At 40.2% G+C, this 24,794-nt stretch overlaps 2 protein-coding genes across 5 annotated transcripts in view; one reads left to right on the top strand and one right to left on the bottom strand.

Annotated features, from left to right (window-relative positions):
- Positions 1-1,280: 1,280 nt before the first annotated feature.
- Positions 1,281-3,981, bottom strand: LOC121577233. The gene is made up of 3 exons (XM_041890995.1): positions 3,856-3,981; positions 2,585-3,515; positions 1,281-2,316 (listed from the first exon to the last, which is right to left on the bottom strand). Exons 1-3 carry the CDS (start codon positions 3,862-3,864, stop codon positions 1,460-1,462), a joined length of 1,797 nt encoding a protein of 598 aa, XP_041746929.1. The 5' UTR covers positions 3,865-3,981; the 3' UTR covers positions 1,281-1,459.
- Positions 3,982-10,999: 7,018 nt separating this feature from the next.
- Positions 11,000-24,794, top strand: part of LOC121576454 (polypyrimidine tract-binding protein 1) — a 33,262-nt gene continuing 19,467 nt past the window's right edge. For 2 of the 4 annotated variants that reach the window (XM_041889606.1, XM_041889604.1), the window contains exons 1-3: positions 11,000-11,119; positions 11,903-11,956; positions 22,457-22,487. In XM_041889606.1, the coding sequence (XP_041745540.1) occupies positions 11,112-11,119; positions 11,903-11,956; positions 22,457-22,487 (93 nt within the window). In that variant the 5' untranslated portion in view covers positions 11,000-11,111. The remainder of the gene's footprint in view (positions 11,120-11,902; positions 11,957-22,456; positions 22,488-24,794) is intronic. The other 2 variants (XM_041889605.1, XM_041889608.1) reach the window with 2 other exon arrangements.

The following is a 24,794-nucleotide window of genomic DNA, read 5'->3' as shown; positions in this document are numbered from 1 at the left end:
GAAGTTACAGGTCTGTGAGAGCCAGAAATCTTGCTTGTTTGTAGGTGACCAAATACTTATTTTCCACCATAATTTGCAAATAAATTCATAAAAAATCCTACAATGTGATTTTCTGGATTTTTTTTCCTCAATTTGTCTGTCATAGTTGACGTGTACCTATGATCAAAATTACAGGCCTCTCTCATCTTTTTAAGTGGGAGAACTAGCACAATTGGTGGCTGACTAAATACTTTTTTTCCCCACTGTACATGGTCTACACATACTGAGACAGTGGGGCGCTGTTTTGCTCGGTCGGCGCGCGTCTCGGTCAAATAAATTATCAATATTTCAATATTTTATTTGGTCGGGCAAGGAGGTACGCCGGCCCTGCTTCAGCTATACAGTACTAGAACTATACACATTGAGGATAGATTTTACAGGTGCTTGGTTGAGTGAACAGTTACAAGAAAGACAAAAAAATCAGCATACTAATGCTCCCAAGAGTGGTTTCCACAGAGTTTCAAATTCCTAAATCCTTGTCTGATATCCCTATTTTTAGTGATAAGAAAGGAACTCTGTGTAGGAATAGATGAACCTGAGGCTTCTTTCATTTACAATCAGTCTAGTAATGTTACATTCCTTTCCATATCTTGTTTCTCTCTCTCCTTGACCCAACTATTATACTCTCCTAGAGGTGTACCCAGCTGGCACAGAACATTGTATTAGGTTGTACAAGGTTGCATATTGGTTACGATAGAACCAACGTTGTGACAACGTTTTGATTTAGGAAAAAACAAAGGTTAACCTTGTCCAACTTTTGAATTACAGTTTACAATGTTTCTCACAAAACGTTTTCAAATTGCCGTTTTAAAAACATTTTAGAACGTTGTACAAGGTTGTGGTATCGTACTAGATTGTATATGCTCCTATCCTGAAAGTCATATAGTAAATAATAAATCAGTTTCATTTCATGTGTATGTTCAGGACTAAAGATTCAAGACTAAAGTCTACTGCAATCTAGCCTAATAAAAAGCACTAGCTGGTAGTAGTGTAACATTGCGTGGGTGATCTTCAGGACAAGTAAGAGATGTGATTGTGAGCATAGAGTTGTGTTCTATTGAATTCTATGATTGTGAGGTCCCCTCTCTCTTCTCATTTCTGTAACTCTCTCTCATGCAGGCTACAGTGTGTAATTTAGGGTACAGTAAATATATGAGTTAACTGAATTAAGGTTATTTACATTATGAGAGTGGCTGGAGACTGGAGTAACTTAGAAATATGAGGAATCACTATCATGAATATAAGGTAAATTGTTTTTAATACTATTTATGAGCATTTCAACAATAACATAGCATACATAACTTTCAATGGTGTAATTAAATGACACATGTCATGCTAGGATATCACACTTTGAATTTATGTATGCACATGCAGTATACAGTTAAAATACAATCAATGTTCTTCTATTAGGACCTGCTAACTAATATACGGCTGCTGCCCTCCTATTACGAACGGAGAGGATATGGTGGCTCAGAGCCGTGATCATCTTTTCCAGGCGAGGTTTGGGCATGGCATGGCGGCTGAACCAGTAATCATCCCAGGGCCTATAGCGGCTCAGTGGGCAACAGTACATTGCATCAGTGGCGATCAGGCGGCTTCCAACGCGCTTGGATACATAGAGCTTGTAGTCCCGCAGGGGGCAGCATTCCGGATCGTCGGCCAGGCCGTGCATCCGTACGGGGCTCTGGTCTGGGAAATGAGTATTGTTCCATTCCAGGTATTCTAGTTTTTCCCCGTTGCCCGTCCCTGGGTGGGTCTCCATGGCCGTGTGGAAGTCGGAGATGCGCCCGGGCCAGACTCCCTCCAGGTGGAACTTCCCAAAGGCCTTGAGGTTGTTGAACAGGACCAGGTTGAGCAGCCCATCCGGTGTGGCCCTAGACAGGACCCCTGCCTGCCTCAGTGCAGCCTCCTCTTCTCTCCTCAAGCTCTGGATCACCAGGATGTCTCTGTCCCACTCCCTCTGCCTCAAGTGCTGGCAGCAGCTATCCAGTTCCCTAATGGTGTTTGTGAACTCGGCTGACTTCCGGATACTGAAGCTGCAGCCCTGGTTCTGCAGATCACGGTCCAGCATACGGGCGTAAGTTGTGAGAGTGCTGCTGCTCAGGGCCTGCAGGCGGGACTCCTCCCACACGTACTGGAAGAAGGCGACCAATAACCTGTCCAGCTCGGCGACAGGAAGGCTGCCTGGACAACGCGCCCCCGGATGGTTTTGAGAGTTTAGCCACATGACAAAGGTCATGAGATTGCCCAGGCGGGCCTCTGCTTTCTTTGGCCCCCCTGGAAGAAACAAAATAACAGTCACACTTTACAAAACTTGCCCCAGACACCATTTACATTGAACAAACATTACAGTCATATTAATTGTGAGTAACTATAACTTAGACCATTATACTATTACCATGTTATAACCACTATAGTCTGTGCTGTAATGTAAAGTCCTACCCACATGAAAACAGATTTACCATAACCTCTGTACAAAACAGGTGCTATTAGTAAATCTGTCCCATAATAATGTACTAATCATTACTGCAGCAGATATACTCACTTTTCTCTGCTGGTTTCTTGGTTGCTGCTTTCACCTTGCCTTTATTAGGGGGAGAGTGCCCTGCAGCCGCACCTGATCTCTGAGGTGTAAGTGGGAAGAGGGCAGCACTACAGGAGCCCTGCCTGTGGGTTTCACCCTGGCCCTGGAATAGGGGCTTAGGTTTAGGAGGGGAGAGGGAACCCTGTCCACCCTTAGGAGTCGACCACTCCACATCTTCTGGGGCGCTCTCAATGTCTGAAAGGCAGCTCGGGAGAGGGGTGATGTCAAGAGCTGTAATGAGGTTTTCATTTGGGCCTGGGCTTTCCTCCTTTCGAACTGTCCTCTTCTCAATGCCCCTTCCCTCTTGATTTGACTCCTTGTTCTTTTGCTCCAGCTCCACCCTAACATCCATGTGGATATTGCCTTTGGGGTCCTCTTGAACAATCCTCCTAGGAAAGAAAGGTTGTTTCACAGTTCTCTGCTGCTTGGACTTCCTGGCTTTGTTTCCAGTCAAGGCCTCTTCTAGCTTTCTCACTGGGGCATCTCCTCCCTCTCCTGACACGTGGGTCACAAGGCTACAGTGGCTCACGTCGGATTCAACCCCATTTTCATCAGTAATATTCCCAATGAATGGGACATATCCCATCTCCCCTTCCTCTTCCTCATCCGAGGACAGGCGTTGTATTCTCCTCCTCTTGCTCATATGACCTACATCCACCTCCTCCTCTGTCTTTTCCTCCTCAACTTTCACCTCTGTGGCAAGTGTCAAGGCCCAGTCGAAGGCATGTCCAACCTCACATCTCCAATTAACTTTGCACTGATGCCCAACCCCATGGTTGAGTTTCCCCTTATGCGAAAGCTTGTGGGGACAGTGGGAGCCATGAGAGTGAGCCCAAGTGACTAATTTGCTCAGATCCTCCAGCATAACACCTGCTTGGACATGGCAGGTGGGCTTTCAAAGTAACAAAAAATAAAAATGTAGGCTTTGAGAGTCTGGCAACCAGTGACAGTTAAATAAACTATTTGTATTAACCAGTGCTTGACTTGGGCAGGAGCTCACCAGATCTGAGTACCTGCACCTCAAATGTTCTACTAAATAATCCTTCCAGGAACTATTGCTTTTTAGATAAATGGGGAAAAATACATTTTAGCCTACCAAAATTAAGCTATCAAATCTGAAAACACAGACACAATGTAAGTTATAAACGAGTCTTTAAGGTTTAGTGTAGATATTAGAAGAGAAATGTAGCCTATTTGCACAAAATAAAGCAGTGTAAAGCAAAATTCCTTACCTCTTCCATTGCTCCTATGCCTTTGCTGTAGAGTACAAAATCAATAACGGTGATTATTGTGAAGTATCTTATCACCAAATTATTCAAGGCTCTGCGACACTGAGTTTGTGCATTTGCTTTGAAACATCAACAAGCAATCATCGAATGTTGTGACAACAATATTTTGAATGTCATTGGAATTTTCGAACATTCAAATACACCGCGAAAAGTATGGAATGTTTTCAAAGCTTGTGTAACGTTTCGACCAGAGGCGGTTCAGTTTGACAAAGCTTCGCTCCAAAAGATTGGCCGCTTCGTGGGCGTGGGCGTAGGCATGAACCTATTCAAGTAAGTAGGTAAGTACATATTGAAAATGTTTTTTAAAACTATGTATTATTAGCTAGCTAGCTATAGCAGCCCACTGTGTGTAGGCTAATGAGCTGCTAGCTAAATAGCTAGCTAGCCAACTTTACATACTTAGCTATGTGAAAGATCATCAGCTAGCTTTCTTCATATTAGCTTGTTATCTTGATATAGGCCTATTTATCATTGTAAATTAAAAACTCAGGTTCCAAATGCATTTGTAGATATCAGCAATGGAAGAGGGTGAAATGATTTTCTGCTCCAGCTGTCAGAAAAAGGAGTACGTTTACTAGTTAAATAGGGCAGGTTGTGGGATGACATCATGAAAAGATTCTCCAGTTCTAGTCCCAAGAGAGGAAAACTATGAAGGCAGACAGAGGGATAATAGTCAGGGCTGTGTAATTGAAATTAAATGAAGCCAGTTTCTTTTTGATGTTGTCTTTCCTCAGATATGGAGAGCTGCGAAAGCCTGTCTGCAGATGAAGAGGTCCCAGTGAATATCCCAAGAGACTGCTGGCACATCCTTGTATGCCATGGGTTGTATGTGTACTTATGTTAGCACATGTTGTATACAAAAAATACAGTTAAAAGTCACACACAATGAAGGCTACAAACTTATTACAACTGTAGCAGGCCAATCCTTCTCCTGGAGGTATGCTGAGTGTGCAGGCTTCTGTTCCAGCCCAGCACTAACACACTTGATTCAACTTATCAAAACTAATGAGTTGATAATAATGTGTATTATTGATGGGCTGGAATAGAAGTCTGCTCACCGAGTAGATCAGGGAGTGGAGCAAGGTTAGCCACCTCTGGTATGGACTTTTTTGTTCACCCAAAATGATGCTTTAGTAATAATAGCCTACTTATTACTAAGATGTCTAACATTTACAAACAAGTTAGATTATTTGTACATTTTGAAATGATATGTTGATTCATTCAATGTTGATTCAGTGAAGTGTTTAAACTTGTTTTAATTGTTAACTTAAAAACATTATTAAAGTAGAACTAGTGTCAATTCTGCAATAAAAAGGTGTGAAGGGGATCTGTCTCTAATTTGTCTGTGTTTCTGTGTTGCTTTCTCAAATGAATATTACCTTTTTGTCTAGTTGTGAGCTCTCCAATCGGTTTTATTTCAGTGTTACTCTGTCTCAAGATATCAGCCAAAGTGAACCCATTTTGCAGTGTATCATAATGGCATGCATCACCAATGCAGCCAGAGGCCTACAGTATGATGGCATTACTAGCCTAATGAGCATGTACAATCAATGTGCCCCTTGTCATTGTACATCTGAAGCAGAGAATAGCTAAACTCACACATCATTTGCACATTGTTGAGCTAGCTATATGTTCTCAATTTAAAATGATACCAGTAGATAATGTATATGAGGGTAACCATAAGACAGATTTTGTACATGATTTTTCTGACATTAAATTGTTTAGTGCAAATCCAACCCTTGCATTCTATATACAGTACTGTACATGAAAATAAGTCACTGACAATTTGTAGGCTAATTAAAAATGTGTAAGGAAAATAATGGGGCATGGGGAGCGTTGTAATTCTACCTCGTTTATTTGCTGAGAATTATTTTAGAATACAGAGACAAAATCAGAAGTTCAGTGGCATGGAGGAGGATTGCAGAGATGTTGATGGTGGGTGAAGATAGATTTGCACAACAATGTTTGCATGTCAAAGCCACAATTTCCTTTACCCAAAGTATCCATGAATGTGCATTTTACACGTAGGCCTATGTATTTTACCGGAAGTGAGCTATAATCATCAATCTCATGAAACAGGTATAATGAAAAAGCCATAAACTATAATATATGAGAATCATAATGTTAACATACCATAATCCAATTGGTAGCATATTACAGGGGAAATGCATGCTTAGTGGATAATTTACAATGGTATAATGCGTGTTACTTGTGTTACTTTCTATCCTTTGGTGGGAAAATTTCACAATTTAATTTCGTCAATACATTCACAAATGGTGGCTTTGATCACAGTTTTTAGGTTTAGGTTCATTTATGTTCATAGCTAGTTAGCAGCACAAGCAAACGTTGTGCAAATCTCTCTTCAACCACCCTCAACACCAACCATCTCTGCAATCCTCCTCCATGCCATTGACTTTATGATTGTGTCTCCAAATTGGAATACCAGACACTGCGATGACTGGCTTTCCAGACACTGCGATGACTGGCTTTCCTCTATATTTTTTAGTTGCGCTTTCCCGGAACTAATCACAGGCAGAACCATGTTTCATGAACGAAAGATTTTCAAGCAAACATCTGCTCCTCACCTGATTGGTTAACGGAAGCGGTGGCCGCGTTTAATTTGCATAAAGTAGAGCAGAGCTTTTTCAACCGCTCTCTCACAATCCCCTGCGTATTGCTCCGCGTGCTCCCGTTGAAAATGAATGGGGACGGAACTTCGTCTGACAAATTCGGAAGTGGTGGAAACCCTACGTCAGTTAACCACACCGTTTCGCTCAAGCGTAGTCTTTAAAAAAATGACAGCACATCAAACTGGGAAGGGCGAACCCGTTTCCAAGTCAATCGAACGCACCTGACATACATAGTCGTGTGTGACACTGCCGATAATAACCAGCACACGATTAGGATAGGCCTAAAAATTCGAATGGATATTGGCCATGATTTGGATGGAGTGTAGGCCAAATTTCTCACATTTCTATAATTCAATAAACTTCAGCATTATTTCCACAAATTATATTCTATTTAGGCTGTATGTTATTGAATATGAACAATGTATTGGTTACAATTAAAATATTATCAAGAGTTATTGCACCATCATGTTCCAACTAATATAACATTACATGGTGGGAAATGTGTATTGAAATTGTCATATAAATGTCACAGGTGTCATATAGGTAAGGGATTCTTGAAACGTTATTCTTATAGTTGATTTTTTGTTATTTTGTTGCATTATGAGCAAAGAAAAATTATACTGAACAAAAATATAAACGCAACATGCAACAATTTCAACGATTTTACCGAGTTACAGATCACATAAGGAAATAAGGCAATTGAAATAAATAAATTAGGCCTTAATCTATGGATTTCACATAAACTATGGATCAAATTGTATTTAATTTGATTTTATTTCACATGACTGGGCAGGGGCACAGCCATGGTTGGGCCATATGCCCACCCACTTAGGAGCCAGGCACACCAACTAGGGAGCCAGGCCCAGCCAATCAGAATGAGTTTTTCCCCACAAAAGGTCTTTACTACAGACAGAAATAATCCTCAATTTCATCAGCTGTCCTGGTGGCTGGTCTAAAATGATCCCGCAGGTGACTAAGCCGGATGTGGAGGTCCTGGGCTGGCATGGTTACACGTGGTCTGCGGTTGTGAGGCTGGTTGGACGTACTGCCAAATTCTCTAAAACGACGTTGAAATTAATATTAAATTATCTGGCAACAGCTCTAGTGGATATTCCTGCAGTCAGCATGCCAATTGCACGCTCCCTCAAAACTTGAGACATCTGTGGCATTGTGTTGTGTAACAAAACTGCACATTTTAGAGTGGCCTTTTATTGTCCCCAGCACAAGTTGCACCTGTGTAATGATCATGCTGTTTAATCAGCTTGCCACACCTGTCAGGTAGATGGATTACTTTGGCAAAAGAAAAATGCTCACTAACAGGGATGGAAACAAATTTGTGTGTAACATTTTAGAGAAATAAGCTTTTTCCGTATATATCGAAAATGTCTGGGATCTTTTAATTCAGCTCATGAAATATGGGACCAACACTTTACATGTTGCGTTTATATTTTTGTTCAGTATACATTTAGCTGAATTTTATGAGGGGAAAAGATTTGTTTCAGACATTTTCTAAATACTTTCAATATTATTAATTTCCATGTCGGCTCTACTGCCGCGTTTACGTGCTAGTCGGAACTAGGAAACTCTGAAATGTCCGACTTGCTAACTCGTAGAAAGATGGTCCTGAGTTTTCCACTTGGGAAGTATGAAATGCCTTTTATGGCTTCTGACAGAGTAGATACAAATCCAGTTAGTTGCATTTAATAAACTTTTTTTTTTTAAGGAGGTTGTTTCTTTACATGGTGTGATAGCTGATACTTTGATCTATCAAAATATATAGGCTATTTTAAATGTTGTTAATATTAAGAAAAATATTTGTGAAAAAAAAGTTAAGATTGTCCAGTCTTTCAAGAATCCCTGAGGTATATCTATGGCTCTGGTAGCTGAACCATATGTTTGGATTTGTATAAGTAAGAAGCAACTTTATAATATTATGTCTTGCATTATTACTCATGTATTACTTCACACTTTTAGGTAGGGGGACATCTTTTGAACTAGCAGAATAGAATTGTTCACATATTCCCTTTCAGAACATGAAGCCCTAGACAGACCTGTAGCTTAATGTATTTTGGCTCTGTGATGATGAATGATGTAGGCTATAAGCCTAGAGAAACAATGGGCTTCAGTCTGGTCTGGTCTATGGTGGACACATCAATTATTCATCAATGGGCAGGTGAGTCACCTGCACCCAAACAGAAAGGTAATTTTCTGAAAGGGAGCATGTGAGGTAATTATTTATGGTGTGTTACCTGATATACAGAGATGCTTGTGAGATACTGTTGGCAGGTGAGTCGAGGAGCTTCCACTGCAATTTGTTCCATTCACATTAAGTTTCTTTCCTTCCAGTAATTGTTCAGTGTATGTACAGTATGTACACTGAACAAAAATATAAAAACGCAACATTTTAAGTGTTGATCCCATGTTTCATGAGCTGAAATAATAGATCCCAGTAATTTTCCATACACACTAAAAGCTTATTTCTTTCAAATATTGTGCACAAATTTGTTTACATCCCTGTTAGTGAGCATTTTTGCCAAGGTAATCCATCCGCCTGACAGGTGTGGCATATCAAGAAGCTGATTAAACAGCATGATCATTACACAGGTGCACCTTGTGCTGGGGACAATAAAAGGCCACAGTAAAATGTGCAGTTTTGTCACGCAACACAATGCCACAGATGTCTCAAGTTTTGATGGAGCGTGCAATTGGCATGCTGACTGCAGGAACCAGAGCTGTTGCCAGACAATGTAATGTTAATTTCTCCACCATAAGCCGCCTCCAATGTTGTTTTTGAGAATTTATCCAACCGGCCTCACAACCGCAGACCACGTGTTTGCCACGGGATGTCAACGTTGTGAACAGAGTGCCCAGTGGTGACGGTGGGATTATGGTATGGGCAGGCATAAACTAGACAAGGAACACAATTGCTTTTTATCGATGACAATTTGAATGCACAGAGATACTGTGACGAGATCCTGAGGCCCACTGTCGTGCCATTCATCCGCCGCCATCACCACATGTTTCAGCATGATAATGCACGGCCCCATGTTGCGAGGATCTGTACACAATTCCTGGAAGCTGAAAATGTCCCAGTTCTTCCATGGCCTGCATACTCACCAGACATGTCACCCATTGAGCATGTTTGGGATGCTCTGGATCGACGTGTACAACAGCATGTTCCAGCCAATATCCAGCAACTTCGCACAGCCATTGAAGAGTGGGACAACATTCCACAGGTCACAATCAACAGCCTGATCAACTCTATGCGAAGGAAATGTGTCGTGCTGCATGAGGCAAATGGTGGTCACACCAGATACTGACTGGTTTTCTGACCCATGACCCAAAATGTTTTAAAGGTATCTGTGACGAACATATGCATATCTGCATTCCCAGTCATGTGAAATCCATAGATTAGGGCCTAATTAATTTATTTCAAGTGCTTGATTTCCTTATATGAACTGTAACTCAGTAAAATATTTGAAATTGTTGCATGTTACATTTATATTTTTGTTCAGTATATGTTGACATGGAGGCAAATCTGCTTTACATGTTGCTAAAAAAACATTCATTGTGTTTTCATCTATTATTATCTTTCATCTGCACAGTTGTCATTGTCAGTGTAGCATAGTTATGCCATTTTGCATCAAATTGCATTCAACCCATCTCTCCTTATGTTGTCTTATTGTTTAATTGTTACATAGAATGTTGCCATGGCAGTGAGGCATCTTGGGACAAGGTGGTACAGGGCGCTCGATCTCCCTCCAATCGACAGTAATCCGCCTAGATAAGGGTCCGATCAGGCAGATGAGTCGGCACAGAGTGTAGCCTATGCACTGACACCGGCAAAGAGAAGGTTTTATACAATCAATTCCAGACTGTTTTTGTCTTCCCAGTATCTCAAACATTTGCCAAGGCCATGCTCACAGATTTAGGCCTACATCTTATGAAACAACAATGACTATGTGCCGATAGGACCAGCTGTAAGATATCCGTTTTTTTTGGAAATCATAGCATGCCAAGGCATTTCGATAGATTGCCAAAAAATGAACCGACATGGACATAATTGATAGCATCTTTGTTCTTTATTTGTTCTTTAGGCATATATCCATTTCCTTACAGTCGTCCACCACACCCAAAGGTGTTGGAAGCACAGGGTCAACCACGGTGCAGCGCACCTGGAGAACACGTACAGGGTACCTTGCACAACGGCATGAGATGCCATGCTCTGAAGACATATAGGCAGTTGTATCACAAATGAATTCTGCATAAAAAATATGAAAATGCATAGGCTATTTTCATCATCAAGCAGAATTGATTTTTGACTGACCATTTACAATCAAACTTAAACTTTTTTTGAGACCGCCCCTCTCTGGCAACTCTCGTCTTATCCTATCAGCGCAGCGCCCACTTCTCGTCTCAAACGCCCACAACTTTACTAGCTAGCTAGGCTATTCACATTTCGTTTCTCTGTTCTCCGCCATTTCGTAAAGGCGTAAGAAAAGTCGGCCAAGCAAAACAGACTTGATGGTCTAATCAAACCTGTGTAACTAGCGTGTTCTGTGTTGTGCAATGGACGGGTAAGTTCAAGGTAGAAGTTATGTTCACGAGAAAAGAGCAACAAAGTAATTTTCTGTGTAAATAGCTATGTCCTGTAACGAAAATGAGCTAGCTAACCTAGCTAGGAACGTTATTGTGTTATTGTATTTAGGTTGTAATGGAAACATGGTAAAGCTGCTTTTCTATGTCCCCGTTATAGACTCACTGAGCTAGATCGTTGCTTTGGTGTTTTAGTTAGCACCAGCAGGCACATTTTTTTATTTTACTTGCCAGTTTTTTTGGGTCTGAACTCAATTGTTTTGTAACGTTAGCTTATAAAAAGCAAGACATTCAAACAACTGATGCATATTGCGTGGACTGACTAGTTTTGCTAATCTGTGTTGCCTGTTGCGCATGTTCTAGCTAGCCACTGCACTGTGAAAATTGAAACCACCTGTGGCAGTGCGATGTTAGCTAACTAGCTAGAATGTTCGCCATCATATTCTACCTTATTGTCTAGCGAGCATAGCTGACTGTTAAATGACTGACAATTTAACTATACTTAACTATATATTTGCTAGCTTTAGCTAAAAGTCTTGCCAACGTGGCTATCCAACCAGATGCTTGTTGTTGTTCTGAAGGTCAGTTTCTGCTGCACACTGCAGAGATGAACAATATTGTGAACCTGAGCATTATTAAATGTTAATATTGGTAGACACATCATTACACTAGATTTGCATCAACTTGAAGTTCAGGGCAAGTGAAAAGACAAGATAATGTAACTAAAACAGGCTTGTTATTAACACCACATTTCTTCCTTCCAGCCGTCCAGAGACTGATTTGTATCCCATGGGATCTACTTACGTCACTGAACTAGAGTAAGTCCTTCTTATCATGTATTTTATAAATGTAAGGTACCAGTTAATTCGTTGTGAATATCTGATAATAAACCTTTGTTTTTTTGTGCGTATGTTGGAATACATTTTTACATCTCATTCTTGTAGCATTGTGAGATGCTAATTGTTGATGCTACATAACCTCCATAAGGGTGGTGAGTGTTGATCAGGTTTCTTAGCATGCAATGACTTGGTGTGAGCATTGAGTGATTTGTAATTTGAGCTGTTGCATTGTCTTGCTCATTCTCCCCCTTCCCGCCAATGTAGCCTTTATTAGTCTACTTAGTGTCAAGCCTACTCTGAAAGTATATAATTTTTACATGGAAAATTATGTTTTACATTAGGTTTCAACATGTGTAAAGCGTTTTAAAAGTAATTTGTGTGCAAAAGTTGCCTGTGGGCATTGAAACCACAACTTATTTTTCATGGCTGCAGATATTTGGGTCTGGGGAGTTCGAGGGACATATTTGGCACAAAATACTTTTTACAGATGTTTGTTTATCTGTCTTGAATTTTGGGGTTTGTGTTCACTACCTACCATGTCAGTGCTGTTTTCAGCTACTGGTAAAACGATGGTTGTGATCACAAAGTGGCTAATCTGTCCAATGTTGATTTAGGAAGGGTTTGAGATGGGAGGAACGCTTGAGGGTGCTCTTAGGCTGTGTTTCCTGCTTGTAGCTCATGAGAAACAGGATGTGTTTGTTTTTTTAGTATGAAAAAATTAAGTATGTAAAATGTATGCACTCACTAAACTGTAAGTCGCTCTGGATAAGAGCATCTGACTAAAATGTAAATGTAATGTGGAGGTTAATCTATAACTGAGCATCGGCAGGGCCATGGCCCCAAATACCACTAATATTTAATGGGCAGAGCTGTAGGAAAGGGAATGGTGCACTGTTTTCTCTATCGGCCTTTAACATGAGGGTTATCAAGAGAATGCTTTGTCTAAATTGCATTTAAGTAGACTAGGGTTGGGCGGTATCCAGATTTTTTCATACCGTTCCTGTACCATATTGGTGTGTATGGTTATCCAGCAGTGCACACAAGGGACACTATTTCTTTCCAAACTGAAAAAAATATTATAATTTTTTTTTGCCTACGCACAAAACCAATTTGGCCAGCACGGATCTTGATCCAGGAAGGGATTGATTGTCTCTGCTGTAACGAAGACATTTGCTCTTGCAAGCTAGCCACTTAGCTAGCAAGTTGGCAAACCAAATGCATAGCTGGAGCCAATTTATTTGGCACATCTTAAATAGTTATAAGCAGAAGCGTATCAATCAACATATCGTTTTTCTTGATTTTCATACAATGATAGGCCTACATTAACTTTTTACACGCTTTCTTGCAAGTCCTATTATGAACATTAACATGTGAATACAGTTGGAAGTGGGGAACCATTTGACAACCTCCCAAGTAGGGCTTGTATCGCAAGAATCAAGTTTTCATGAGCGTTTATGTCCGCTTGGTCTCGTCTCCTTCTGTGCTGTGTGCACCTATCATTTACACCAGAGATCTGTATACAATGATGAGATCCTCATGTCTCCGCCCTAACAATGGGAGTCTATTGATTAATGTAAAATTAACAGCCATACAGAAAGACTCATGTGAAGGTGAAATTACAGAGGAGGAACTTCTGGATGCAATTAAATACTTTAAGTCTGGGAAAACTCCAGGGTTGGATGGCATACCAGTCGAGGTATACCAAACCTTTTTTGATATACTAAGAGGACCGTTATTAGCATGTTTTAACCACTCCTATGTAAATGGTAGATTATCTGACACTCAAGAAGAAGATCTCATTATTACTGAAACAGGATACAAGTGGAAAATATAAAGATCCAGTCCATTAAAAAAATTGGAGGCCCCTTACACTTCAGTGTTGTGATGCAAAAATTCTAGCAAAATGTATAGCGCATATAATAAAAAAGGTATTGTCGGATATTATTCATTCTAATCAGACATGTTTTTTTACATGGAAGATACATTGGAGATAATATAAGGCAGGTACTGGAAACAATGGAACACTATGAAAAATCTGAGAAACCAGGCCTGCTATTCATAGCAGACTTTGAAAAGGCATTTGATAAAGTACGACTGGGGTTTATATATAAATGCCTGGAGCATTTCAATTTTGGAGAATCTCTTATAAAATGGGTCAAAATCATGTATACTAACCCTAGGTGTAAAATACACTGCTCAAAAAAATTAAGGGAACAGTAAAATAACACATCCTAGATCTGAATGAATGAAATAATCTTATTAAATACTTTTTTCTTTACATAGTTGAATGTGCTGACAACAAAATCACACAAATTATTAATGGAAATCAAATGTATCAACCCATGGAGGTCTGGATTTGGAGTCACCCTCAAAATTTAAAGTGGAAAACAACACTACAGGCTGATCCAACTTTGATGTAATGTCCATCAAAATGAGGCTCCTTAAAACAAGTCAAAATGAGGCTCAGTAGTGTGTGTGGCCTCCACGTGCCTGTATGACCTCCCTACAACGCCTGGGCATGCTCCTGATGAGGTGGCGGATGGTCTCCTGAGGGATCTCCTCCCAGACCTGGACTAAAGCATCCGCCAACTACTGGACAGTCTGTGGTGCAACGTGGCGTTGGTGGATGGAGCGAGACATGATGTCCCAGATGTGCTCAATTGGATTCAGGTCTGGGGCACGGGCGGGCCAGTCCATAGCATCAATGCCTTCCTCTTGCAGGAACTGCTGACACACTCCAGCCACATGAGGTCTAGCATTGTCTTGCATTAGGAGGAACCCAGGGCCAACCGCACCAGCATATGGTCTCACAAGGGGTCTGAGGATCTCATCTCGGTACCTAATGGCAGTCAGGCTACCTCTGGCGAGCACATGGAGGGCTGTGCGGCCCCCCAAAGAAATGCCACACCATGACTGACCCACCGCCAAACCGGTCATGCTGGAGGATTCTGCAGGCAGCAGAACGTTATCCACGGCGTCTCCAGACTCTGTCACGTCTGTCACATGTGCTCAGTGTGAACTTGCTTTCATCTGTGAAGAGCACAGGACGCCAGTGGCGAATTTGCCAATCTTGGTGTTCTCTGGCAAATGCCAAACGTCCTGCACAGTGTTGGGCTGTAAGCACAACCCCCACCTGTGGACGTCGGGCCCTCATACCACCCACATGGAGTCTGTTTCTGACCGTTTGAGCAGACACATGCACATTTGTGGCCTGCTGGAGGTCATTTTGCAGGGCTCTGGCAGTGCTCCTCCTTGCACAAAGGCGGAGGTAGCAGTCCTGCTACTGGGTTGTTGCCCTCCTACGGCCTCCTCCACGTCTCCTGATGTACTGGCCTGTCTCCTGGTAGCGCCTCCATGCTCTGGACACTACGCTGATAGACACAGCAAACCTTCTTGCCACAGCTCGCATTGATGTGCCATCCTGGATGAGCTGCACTACCTGAGCCACTTGTGTGGGTTGTAGACTCCGTCTCATGCTACCACTAGAGTGAAAGCACCGCCAGCATTCAAAAGTGACCAAAACATCAGCCAGGAAACATAGGAACTGAGAAGTGGTCTGTGGTCACCACCTGCAAAACCAGTCCTTTATTGGGGGTGTCTTGCTAATTGCCTATAATTTCCACCTGTTGTCTATTCCATTTGCACAACAGCATGTGAAATTTAATGTCAATCAGTGTTGCTTCCTAAGTGGACAGTTTGATTTCACAGAAGTGTGATTGACTTGGAGTTACATTGTGTTGTTTAAGTGTTCCCTTTATTTTTTTGAGCAGTGTAGTAAATAATGGCTATTTCTCAGAAAGTTTTAAACTGTCAAGAGGAGTGAAACAAGGTTGTCCACTATCGGCATATCTATTTATTGTGGCCATCGATGTTAGCTATTAAAATCAGATCCAACAATAATATCAGGGGATTAGAAATGTGGTCCTCTGTAGCTCAATTGGTAGAGCATGGCGCTTGTAACGCCAGGGTAGTGGGTTCGATCCCCGGGACCACCCATACGTAAAATTTTTTATGTATGCACACATGACTGTAAGTTGCTTTGGATAAAAGCGTCTGCTAAATGGCATATTAATATATTATAAATCCAGGGCTTAAAAACAAAGGTGTCATTGTACGCTGATGATTCATGTTTTCTTTTAAATCCACAACTAGAATCCCTCCACAGCCTCAAAGAGGATCTAGATATATTTTCTAACCTCTCTGGATTACAACCAAATTATGACAAATGTACTATATTACGTATTGGATTACAAAAAAATACAATTTTTACATTTACCATGTAGTTTACCAATAAAATGGTCTGATGGTGATGTGGATATACTCTGAATACATATCCCAAAGGAAATAAATTATCTCACTTCAATACATTTTAATAGAAAGTTAGCAAAAATAGATAAGATCTTGCTACCAATGGAAAGGTAAATACCTGTATTTGTGGAAAAATCACCCTGATTAACTCTTTAGTATTATCCCAGTTTATGTATTTGCTTATGGTCTTGCCTACGCCTAGCGAACAGTTTTTGAAATGATATGAGAGAAAAAAATTATCCATTTTATTTTGAACGGCAAGCCAGACAAAATTAAACGGGCCTATTTATATAATGAATATGAATTCTGAGGACAGAAATAATTAAATATTAAAGCATTAGACCTATCACTAAAAGCTTCAGTCATACAAAAGTTATACTTAAATCCGAACTGGTTCTCTAGCAAATTAGTAAGATTGGGTGAGACAATTTTCAAGAATGGCCTTTTTCCCTTTATTCAGATTACAACCACTCACTTTCAGTTATTTGGAAAGGAAATAATCTCCCAAATATCACTATTTCTAAAACAAGCCATAGAAAGTTGGTTGCAATTTCAATTTAATCCTCCAGAAACGACAGAACAAATAATGCAACAAATATTGTGGTTAAACTCAAATATACTAATTGACAAAAAAAACTTAAAAAAAAAAAAAAAAAAGTATAATCTTCGTAAATGATATCATCGTAGGACTGGTGGAGTTATGTCGCACATGCAGCTAACAAAAACATATGGAAATGTCTGCTCTACCCAAAATTACAACCAAATAATTGAAGCCTTACCGCAAAAATGGAAGAGGAAAGTGGAAGGGGGAGTAACTTGTCTGTCGGCCTTGCATTAAATAACATAATTGGTTAAGGAAAACTGTGATAAATAAAAAGGTATATCAGTTTCATTTAAGGACCAAAGGATTGACAGCAGTCCCATATAGATTGCAAAATAGTTGGGAAGAGATTTTTGATGTACCGATCCCATGGCATAGTGTTTATGAACTGATACGCAAAACGACACCAGATTCAAAACTTAGGATCTTTCAATTTAAATTACTATAAACAATTCTTGCTACCAATAGAATGTTATTTATATGGGGGATACAATCTTCCCAGCTCTGCAGATTTTGCTGCAAAGAGACAGAATCATTAGATCATTTGTTTTGGTACTGTCCATTTGTAGCTTGTTTTTGGACACAGGTCCAGGAATGGCTAAAGATTGCAATATTTACCTGGAGCTAACCTTGCAGATAGCATTACTGGGTGATCTGAAAAGTCATAGTCAATCGATCAATAACATAATACTTTTAGCAAAAATGTTTATTTTCAATTCACAATCCTGTAGAAACAGAGAATAGAAAGGTTCTGAACTTTTGTAAGACAGTACAGTTGAAATATATATGGCAAATAGAAATCCTATATGGATGGTGTTAAAAGATAGATGGGAGGTGTTGAATGGAATTGAAGGATGGGACTAATAACAACTAACAACAAATAATAACAAGATAACTAATAATGTAAGCATACTGTGTCCGTAATAAGTATATAGGTTGTAGGTTGGGAGCTTTTGTGAAAGAGCACAGTTAGAAAGATATGGCATATAGAAGCAAACCGGATGGACATCATGAAAATGATCGGAGAGGTTGAGAGTAGAGGAAGTTCAGGAGAAAAAACAAACAAAATATAATTATTGTAAAATTGACTGTGTCCATAAAATGTAGATAGTAGGTATAAGCTGGAAGTGGAGGCCTAAGCATTGTTGTTCACTAGTTTACTCCAAGTAGGGAAAGGGTGGCGGGGTTGGAAAGTAATAAAGGGGAATATATATATATATATATATATATATATTTTTTTTAAAGGATGTGTTTGTGTATATGTGTGTGTATGTGTATATGTATATATATATATATATATATATATATATATATATTAAAGAAACATGGGGGATTGGAAGTGATGCAGACAATTACATTGATGGAAGTTACAATCTATCAATGTAATTGTCTGCACCCCCCCACCCCCCCACAAAAAAAACAAAAAACAATGGGAGTCGTTGTCCCAAAGGCGGGAAGGCAGGTGACAAGCTTGGGTCCAAATAAGCCCATAGAAACGCACAGATTTTGGCAAGTGAAACCTTTCGCTTTGCCTCTTCCTCCCTGTTTACACACACCAATCCCTTTCCCCTGCCACTCACAACAACAAAGATGAGTGATCACTTCTTCCTCTGACAAGCGGTTTCAAATCGGTATTTGCATTTGAGGTTTGGTGCAACAGAATTGGTCAGATGGATTCCGAAACACATTGAGACAATTTTACTGTAATAGAGAAGACGTCAACCTTTCTAACAATACCCTTTTTTATGTCTCAACTCCTCAAATTGCGCGCAGCGCAGACACTACTCAGTTTTTTGTGCATGCGGCACCGCATACAGCTAGCACCATTTTAGCCAAAGACTGTTATACTAGCTGTCTAGTCTGTGTTTTATAAATGTGCAATAAGCATAAATCACAATTATATATCTGAACAAAGTGGACAGGCTAGCATGCTGTTCAAACAGTTGGAGACGGACAGAAGGGTGTGTTCCTAACAATTCAACTGTTTTGCCATGTTAGCTAGCAAATGGATCCAAGTTGGCTAAACTTGAAATATAAAGATTAGCTGGCTACTCACTAGCATGTGGGCTTGAGAGATTGTTTGAGACCTTTGTAACATTTTTTTTTCTATAATGCCTGCTACAAGAAGTTAGTCATAATTAGTGAATGTGCATTATGCATGGTTCTGGTAATTTTGTTTTACAAAAAGGGCGTTTTCATAGACATACCTGAAAGCCAGATCAGTGATTATTGCAAAAAAGCAGGTTAAACTATTTTGATAAAATTATTACATTATTAGTGGGTTTTATGGTTGTGGAAGGCTTATATTTAGCCTAGGTATAATTTCGCAGTCCCTGCATTCATTAGATTATTCCGGACTATTTGAAATGAAGTGCATTTGACCTTAAATTGTACAACAAAGCTTATTAAGAGAACCAAAAAAACTAAATCGGAGATACAGTGCCTACAAAGTATTCAAATCAAATTTTATTTGCCACATGCACCGAGTACAACAGGTAAATGCTTACTTACAAGCCCTTAACCAACAATGCAGTTTTAAGAAAAATAAGTGTTAAGTATAAAATAGATAAAAATATAAAATATTTTAAGAGCAGCAGTAAAATAAAATAACAGTAGGGAGGCTATCAAATCAATTTATTTGCCACATGCACCGAATACAACGGGTGTAGACCTTACAATGAAATGCTTACTTACAAGCCCTTAACCAACAATGTAGATTAAAAAAAAGGGAAACAAGTGTTAAGTACAAAGTACAAAATAAAAAACCATAATTAAAGAGCAGCAGTAAAATAAAATAACAGTAGCGAGGCTATATACAGGGGGTACCGGTACAGAGTCTATGTGCGGGGGCACAGGTTAGTCAAGGTAATTGTGGTAATATGTACATGTGGGTGGAGTTAAAGTGACTATGCATAGATAATAAACAGAGTAGCAGCAGCGTAAAAGAGGGGGTGGGGTGGGGGGGACAATGCAAATAGTCCGGGTAGCTATGATTAGCTGTTCAGGAGTCTTATGGCTTGGGGGTAGAAGCTGTTAAGAAGCCTTTTGGACCTAGACTTGGCGCTCCGGTACCGCTTGCCGTGCGGTAGCAGAGAGAACAGTCTATGACTAGGGTGGCTGGTGTCTTTGACTATTTTTAGGGCCTTCCTTTGACACCTCCTGGTATAGAGGTCCTGGATGACAGGAAGCTTGGCCCCAGTGATGTACTGGGCCGTACGCACTACCCTCTGTAGTGCTTTTCGGTCGGAAGCCAAGCAGTTGCCATACCAGGCGGTGATGCAACCAGTCAGGATGCTCTCCATGTGACTTATTCCACATCTTGTTGTTACAGCCTGAATTTGATAACATTTCTCACCCATCTACACACAGTACCCCATAACGACAAAGTGAAAACATGTTTTTAGACATTTCTGCAAAATGAAAAGTATAGATTTGGCCTTGTGTTTTTGGTTATTGTCCTGCTGAAAGGGGAAGTTATCACCCAGTGTCTGGTGGAAAGCAGACTGAACCAGGTTTTCCTCTAGGATTTTGCCTGTACTTAGCTCCATTCTGTTTTATTTTTTATCCTTAAACTCCCCAGTCCTTAACGATTACAAGCATACCCATAACATATGATGCAGCCACCACTATGCTTGAAAATATGGAGAGTGGTACTCAGTAATGTGTTGTATTGGATTTGCCCCAAACATAACACTTTGTATTCAGGACAAAACATGTTTGGAATATTTGTATTCTGTACAAGCTTTCTTATTTTCACTCTGTCAATTAGGTTAGTATTGTGGAGTAACTACAATGTTTACCATCCTCAGTTTTCTCCTATCACAGCCATTAAACTCTGAAACTGTTTTAAAGTCACCATTGGCCTCCTGGTGAAGTCACTGAGCGGTTTCCTTCCTTTCTGGCAACTGAGTTGGGAAGGACACCTGTATCTTTGAATTGACTGAGTGTATTGATACAGCATCCAAAGTGTAATTAATAACTTCACCATGCTCAAAGGGATATTCAATGTCTGCTTTCTTCATAAAAAAAAAACCCCCATCTACCAATAGGTGCCGTTCTTTGCGAGGCATTGGAAAACCTTCCTGGTCTTTGTGGTTGAGTCTGTGTTTGAAATTCACTGCTGGACTGAGGGACCATACATATAATTGTATGTGTGGGGTACGGAGATGAGGTAGACATTCCAAAATCATGTTAAACACTTTTATTGCACACAGATTGAGTCCATGCAACTTATTATGTGACTTGTTAAGCACATCTTTACTCCTGAACTTATTTAGGTTTTCTATAACAGGGATTGAAAACATTTCTAAACATAATTCCACTTTGACATTATGAGGAGTTATGTGTAGGCCAGTAATAAAAAATAAATACATCTTGATTTAAATTCAGGTTGTAACACAACAAAATGTGAAAAAAGTCAAGGGGTATGAATACTTTCTGAAGGCACTGTAGATCGTGAATCGCCCATAAGGTTGAAAAAATGTAGAGAATTTGTAGGCCATATTGCCCAGCCCTACTCCCAAGTCTTATAGACTTATTTCAAGAATACACTATCATCTGGAACATGTGATGTAGCATTCAACCTTACTGGTGGTGGCATCGCTCCAGATGTTCACTACTATAGAGAGCAATAGTAATGGCGTCTTTTTGTAGGCACTAACTCCGCCATGGTTTGTTGAACAAAGCCTATGGGAAAATGAATGCGGTTTTTGGATAAACAACACAAATAAGGTCTGTGGTAAACACAGGATTAAGAGATCTTTTATATATTTTGTTCTATGAGATAATCTTCATCAGCTAATGTCACTTTTTGTGAATTTTGAAGCATTTATGTAGTAAAAAAACAAAACACAACGCACTTAAAGGCTTCATATTTCATAAAGGTCATATTAACTGCCTGCTATTTATCTCATAGAACAAAACGTAAGATCTCATAAGCCTGTGTTAACCTCAATTTATTTTTGGCGTTTATTCCAAAACCTTATTCTTTCCCCATTAAATTTTGCCCATAGCAATGGTTGAACGAACCAGAGGTAAATCATTTCAGTTTTTTAGGACCTCACACTGACAAGCTGTAAAACTTCACAGTGAATCTAATGTTCTGCATGGTCCCTTTATGACTAGTCATTGACTTAAGTACAGGCCTAAGTGCTGAGCGTAGGCCTTTTTTTTTTTTTTTTGTGCATCTTGAGTAAGGAGGTGTCTGGTCTGAACTCAGCTTTTTCGGTCTGACGTGACATCCTGCTCTTAATTGACAGAACATTATTTATTGTTGGCTAGGCAGCCTGTATGGCAGTGTTGCTCCCGGTTAAGGTTAGAACCTGGGACAATAAAAAAATATTGAGCAGCCTCATTGTACAAATGTTGATGGACTGTCTTTTCTAACTTTTCTGCAACTGATTAAAAAAACTAATCTAGTTAGCTAGCTGTTGCTTTTCTCTACCATTTTGGGGGTTCTTGAATCTTGACTACAGAATAGTGAACCTCTTAGTTCCTTAACCCTACATTTTGGCATTTAAATTTTTCATCCTTACTGCTTCTAACATTCCTGTCTACTCTTTTCTTCACAGCAGTGTCCATGATATTACAGTTGGTACAAAGGTAGGCACCTCTTTTTTTTTCTTTTTTCCTTTTCGACATTAGTGGTGGGGCGAGAAATCAATACAGTTACATATCACAGTATAATTTTGGATGATATATCTACAGTCGTGGTCAAAAGTTTTGAGAATGACACAACTATTGGTCTTCACAAAGTTCGCTGCTTCAATGTTATGAGATATTTTTGTCAGATGTTACTATGGTAAATTGAAGTATAATTACAAGCATTCCATAAGTGTCAAAGGCTTTTATTGACAATTACATTATGTAGTGTTGACCCTTCTTTTTCAAGACCTCTGCAATCCGCACTGGCATGCTGTCAATTAACTTCTGGGCCACATCCTAACTGATGGCAGCCCATTCTTGCATAATCAATGCTTGGACTTTGTCAGAATTTGTGGGTTTTTGCTTGTCCACCCGCCTCTTGTGGATTGACCACAAGTTCTCAATGGGATTAAGGTCTGGGGAGTTTCCTGGCCATGAACCCAAAATGTCGATGTTTTGTTCCCCGAGCCATCATGCTCCATCATGCTGGAAAAGGCATTGTTCGTCACCAAACTGTTCTTGGATGGTTGGGAGAAGTTGCTCTCGGAGGATGTGTTGGTACCATTCTTTATTCATGGCTGTGTTCTTAGGCAAAATTGTGAGTGAGCCCACTCCCTTGGCTGAAAAGCAACCCCACACATGAATGGTCTCAGGAAGCTTTACTGTTGGCATGACACAGGACTGATGGTAGCGCTCACCTTGTCTTCTCCAGACAAGGTGTTTTCCAGATGCCCCAATCAATCGGAAAGGGGATTCATCAGAGAAAATGACTTTACCCCAGTCCTCAGCAGTCCAATCCCTGTACCTTTTGCAGAATATCAGTCTGTCCCTGATGTTTTTCCTGGAGAGAAGTGGCTTCTTTTCTGCCCTTCTTGACACCAGGCCATCCTCCAAAAGTCTTTGCCTCACTGTGCGTGCAGATGCACTCACACCTGCCTGCTGCCATTCCTGAGCAAGCTCTGCACTGGTGGTGCCCCGATCCCGCCAGCTGAATCAACTTTAGGAGATGGTCCTGGCGCTTGCTGGACTTTCTTGGGCGCCCTTACGCCTCTTTTCACAACATTTGAACCTCTCTCCTTGAAGTTCTTGATGATCCGATAAATGGTTGATTTAGGTGCAATCTTACTAGCAGCAATATCCTTGCCTGTGAAGCCCTTTTTGTGCAAAGCAATGATGACGGCACGTGTTTCCTTGCAGGTAACCATGGTTAACAGAGGAAGAACAATGATTTCAAGCACCACCCTCCTTTTAAAGCTTCCAGTCTGTTATTCTAACTCAATCAGCATGACAGAGTGATCTCCAGTCTTGTCCTCGTCAACACACTCACCTGTGTTAACGAGAGAATCACTGACATGATGGCAGCTGGTCCTTTTGTGGCAGGGCTGAAATGCAGTGGAAATGTTTTTGGGGGGATTAAGTTTGTTTTCATGGCAAAGAGGGACTTTGCAATTAATTGCAATTCATCTGATCACTCTTCATGACATTCTGGAGTATATGCAAATTGCCATCATCAAAAATGAGGCAGCAGACTTTGTGAAAATTAGTATTTGTGTCATTCTCAACTTTTGACCACAACTGTACTTTTCAGCACTTTTTTATTTCCATGACTGATTTAAAAACTCATTTTCTCATGCTCTCTCTTGTCTCTCTCTCTGCAGCAGACATATAGAGAGCAGTATGTTTGGAACATCAAATCACAAAATCGCAGTATCGAATCGCAATACATATCGTATCGTGATAATACCGTATCGTGATGTCCCTGGCAATTCCCAGCTCTATTCTACAAGGTGTTTGACTAGGTCTTCAGATTAGCATGATTTATAGATGTAGCAGTGTGCTGTGCAGGATTTACACATTGTAGCCCAGTTGTTGCTAAGGCTACATTTTGTCCTTTCAACTGGATTATTGTGGTTACACAGCCATGCCAAGTATTGCTGTATCATAAATGAAAGCGTTCAAAGAAGCTAGCATATGAAGGCACCCCTACAACCAGTTTGGATCTGACAATGGGAATATTCTGTTGCTACGGTTGTGGCTTCAAGTCTGCAAACAGGTTCCTTTGTTTGTATTTTTCCATGGTAGTTGGCTGATTTTAAACAGTGTTGTGAAACTGTAAAGGAGGCATGCACAAACTAGTAGAGTATACAATTAATGGTGCTTGTTTTGTTACATTTCGTGACATTTCGCTACACATCAAATAAGTAAAGCACGCAATGCCCAGTCACTGGTAACCAGTTACCAAGTTTAAATCTCTTAAACTGTTTC

This window comes from Coregonus clupeaformis, chromosome 11, assembly GCF_020615455.1.
Source record: "Coregonus clupeaformis isolate EN_2021a chromosome 11, ASM2061545v1, whole genome shotgun sequence".
NCBI lineage: Eukaryota > Metazoa > Chordata > Actinopteri > Salmoniformes > Salmonidae > Coregonus > Coregonus clupeaformis.
The sequence above is the reverse complement of the archived record's forward strand: the minus strand, read 5'-3'. Positions and strand labels throughout refer to the sequence as shown.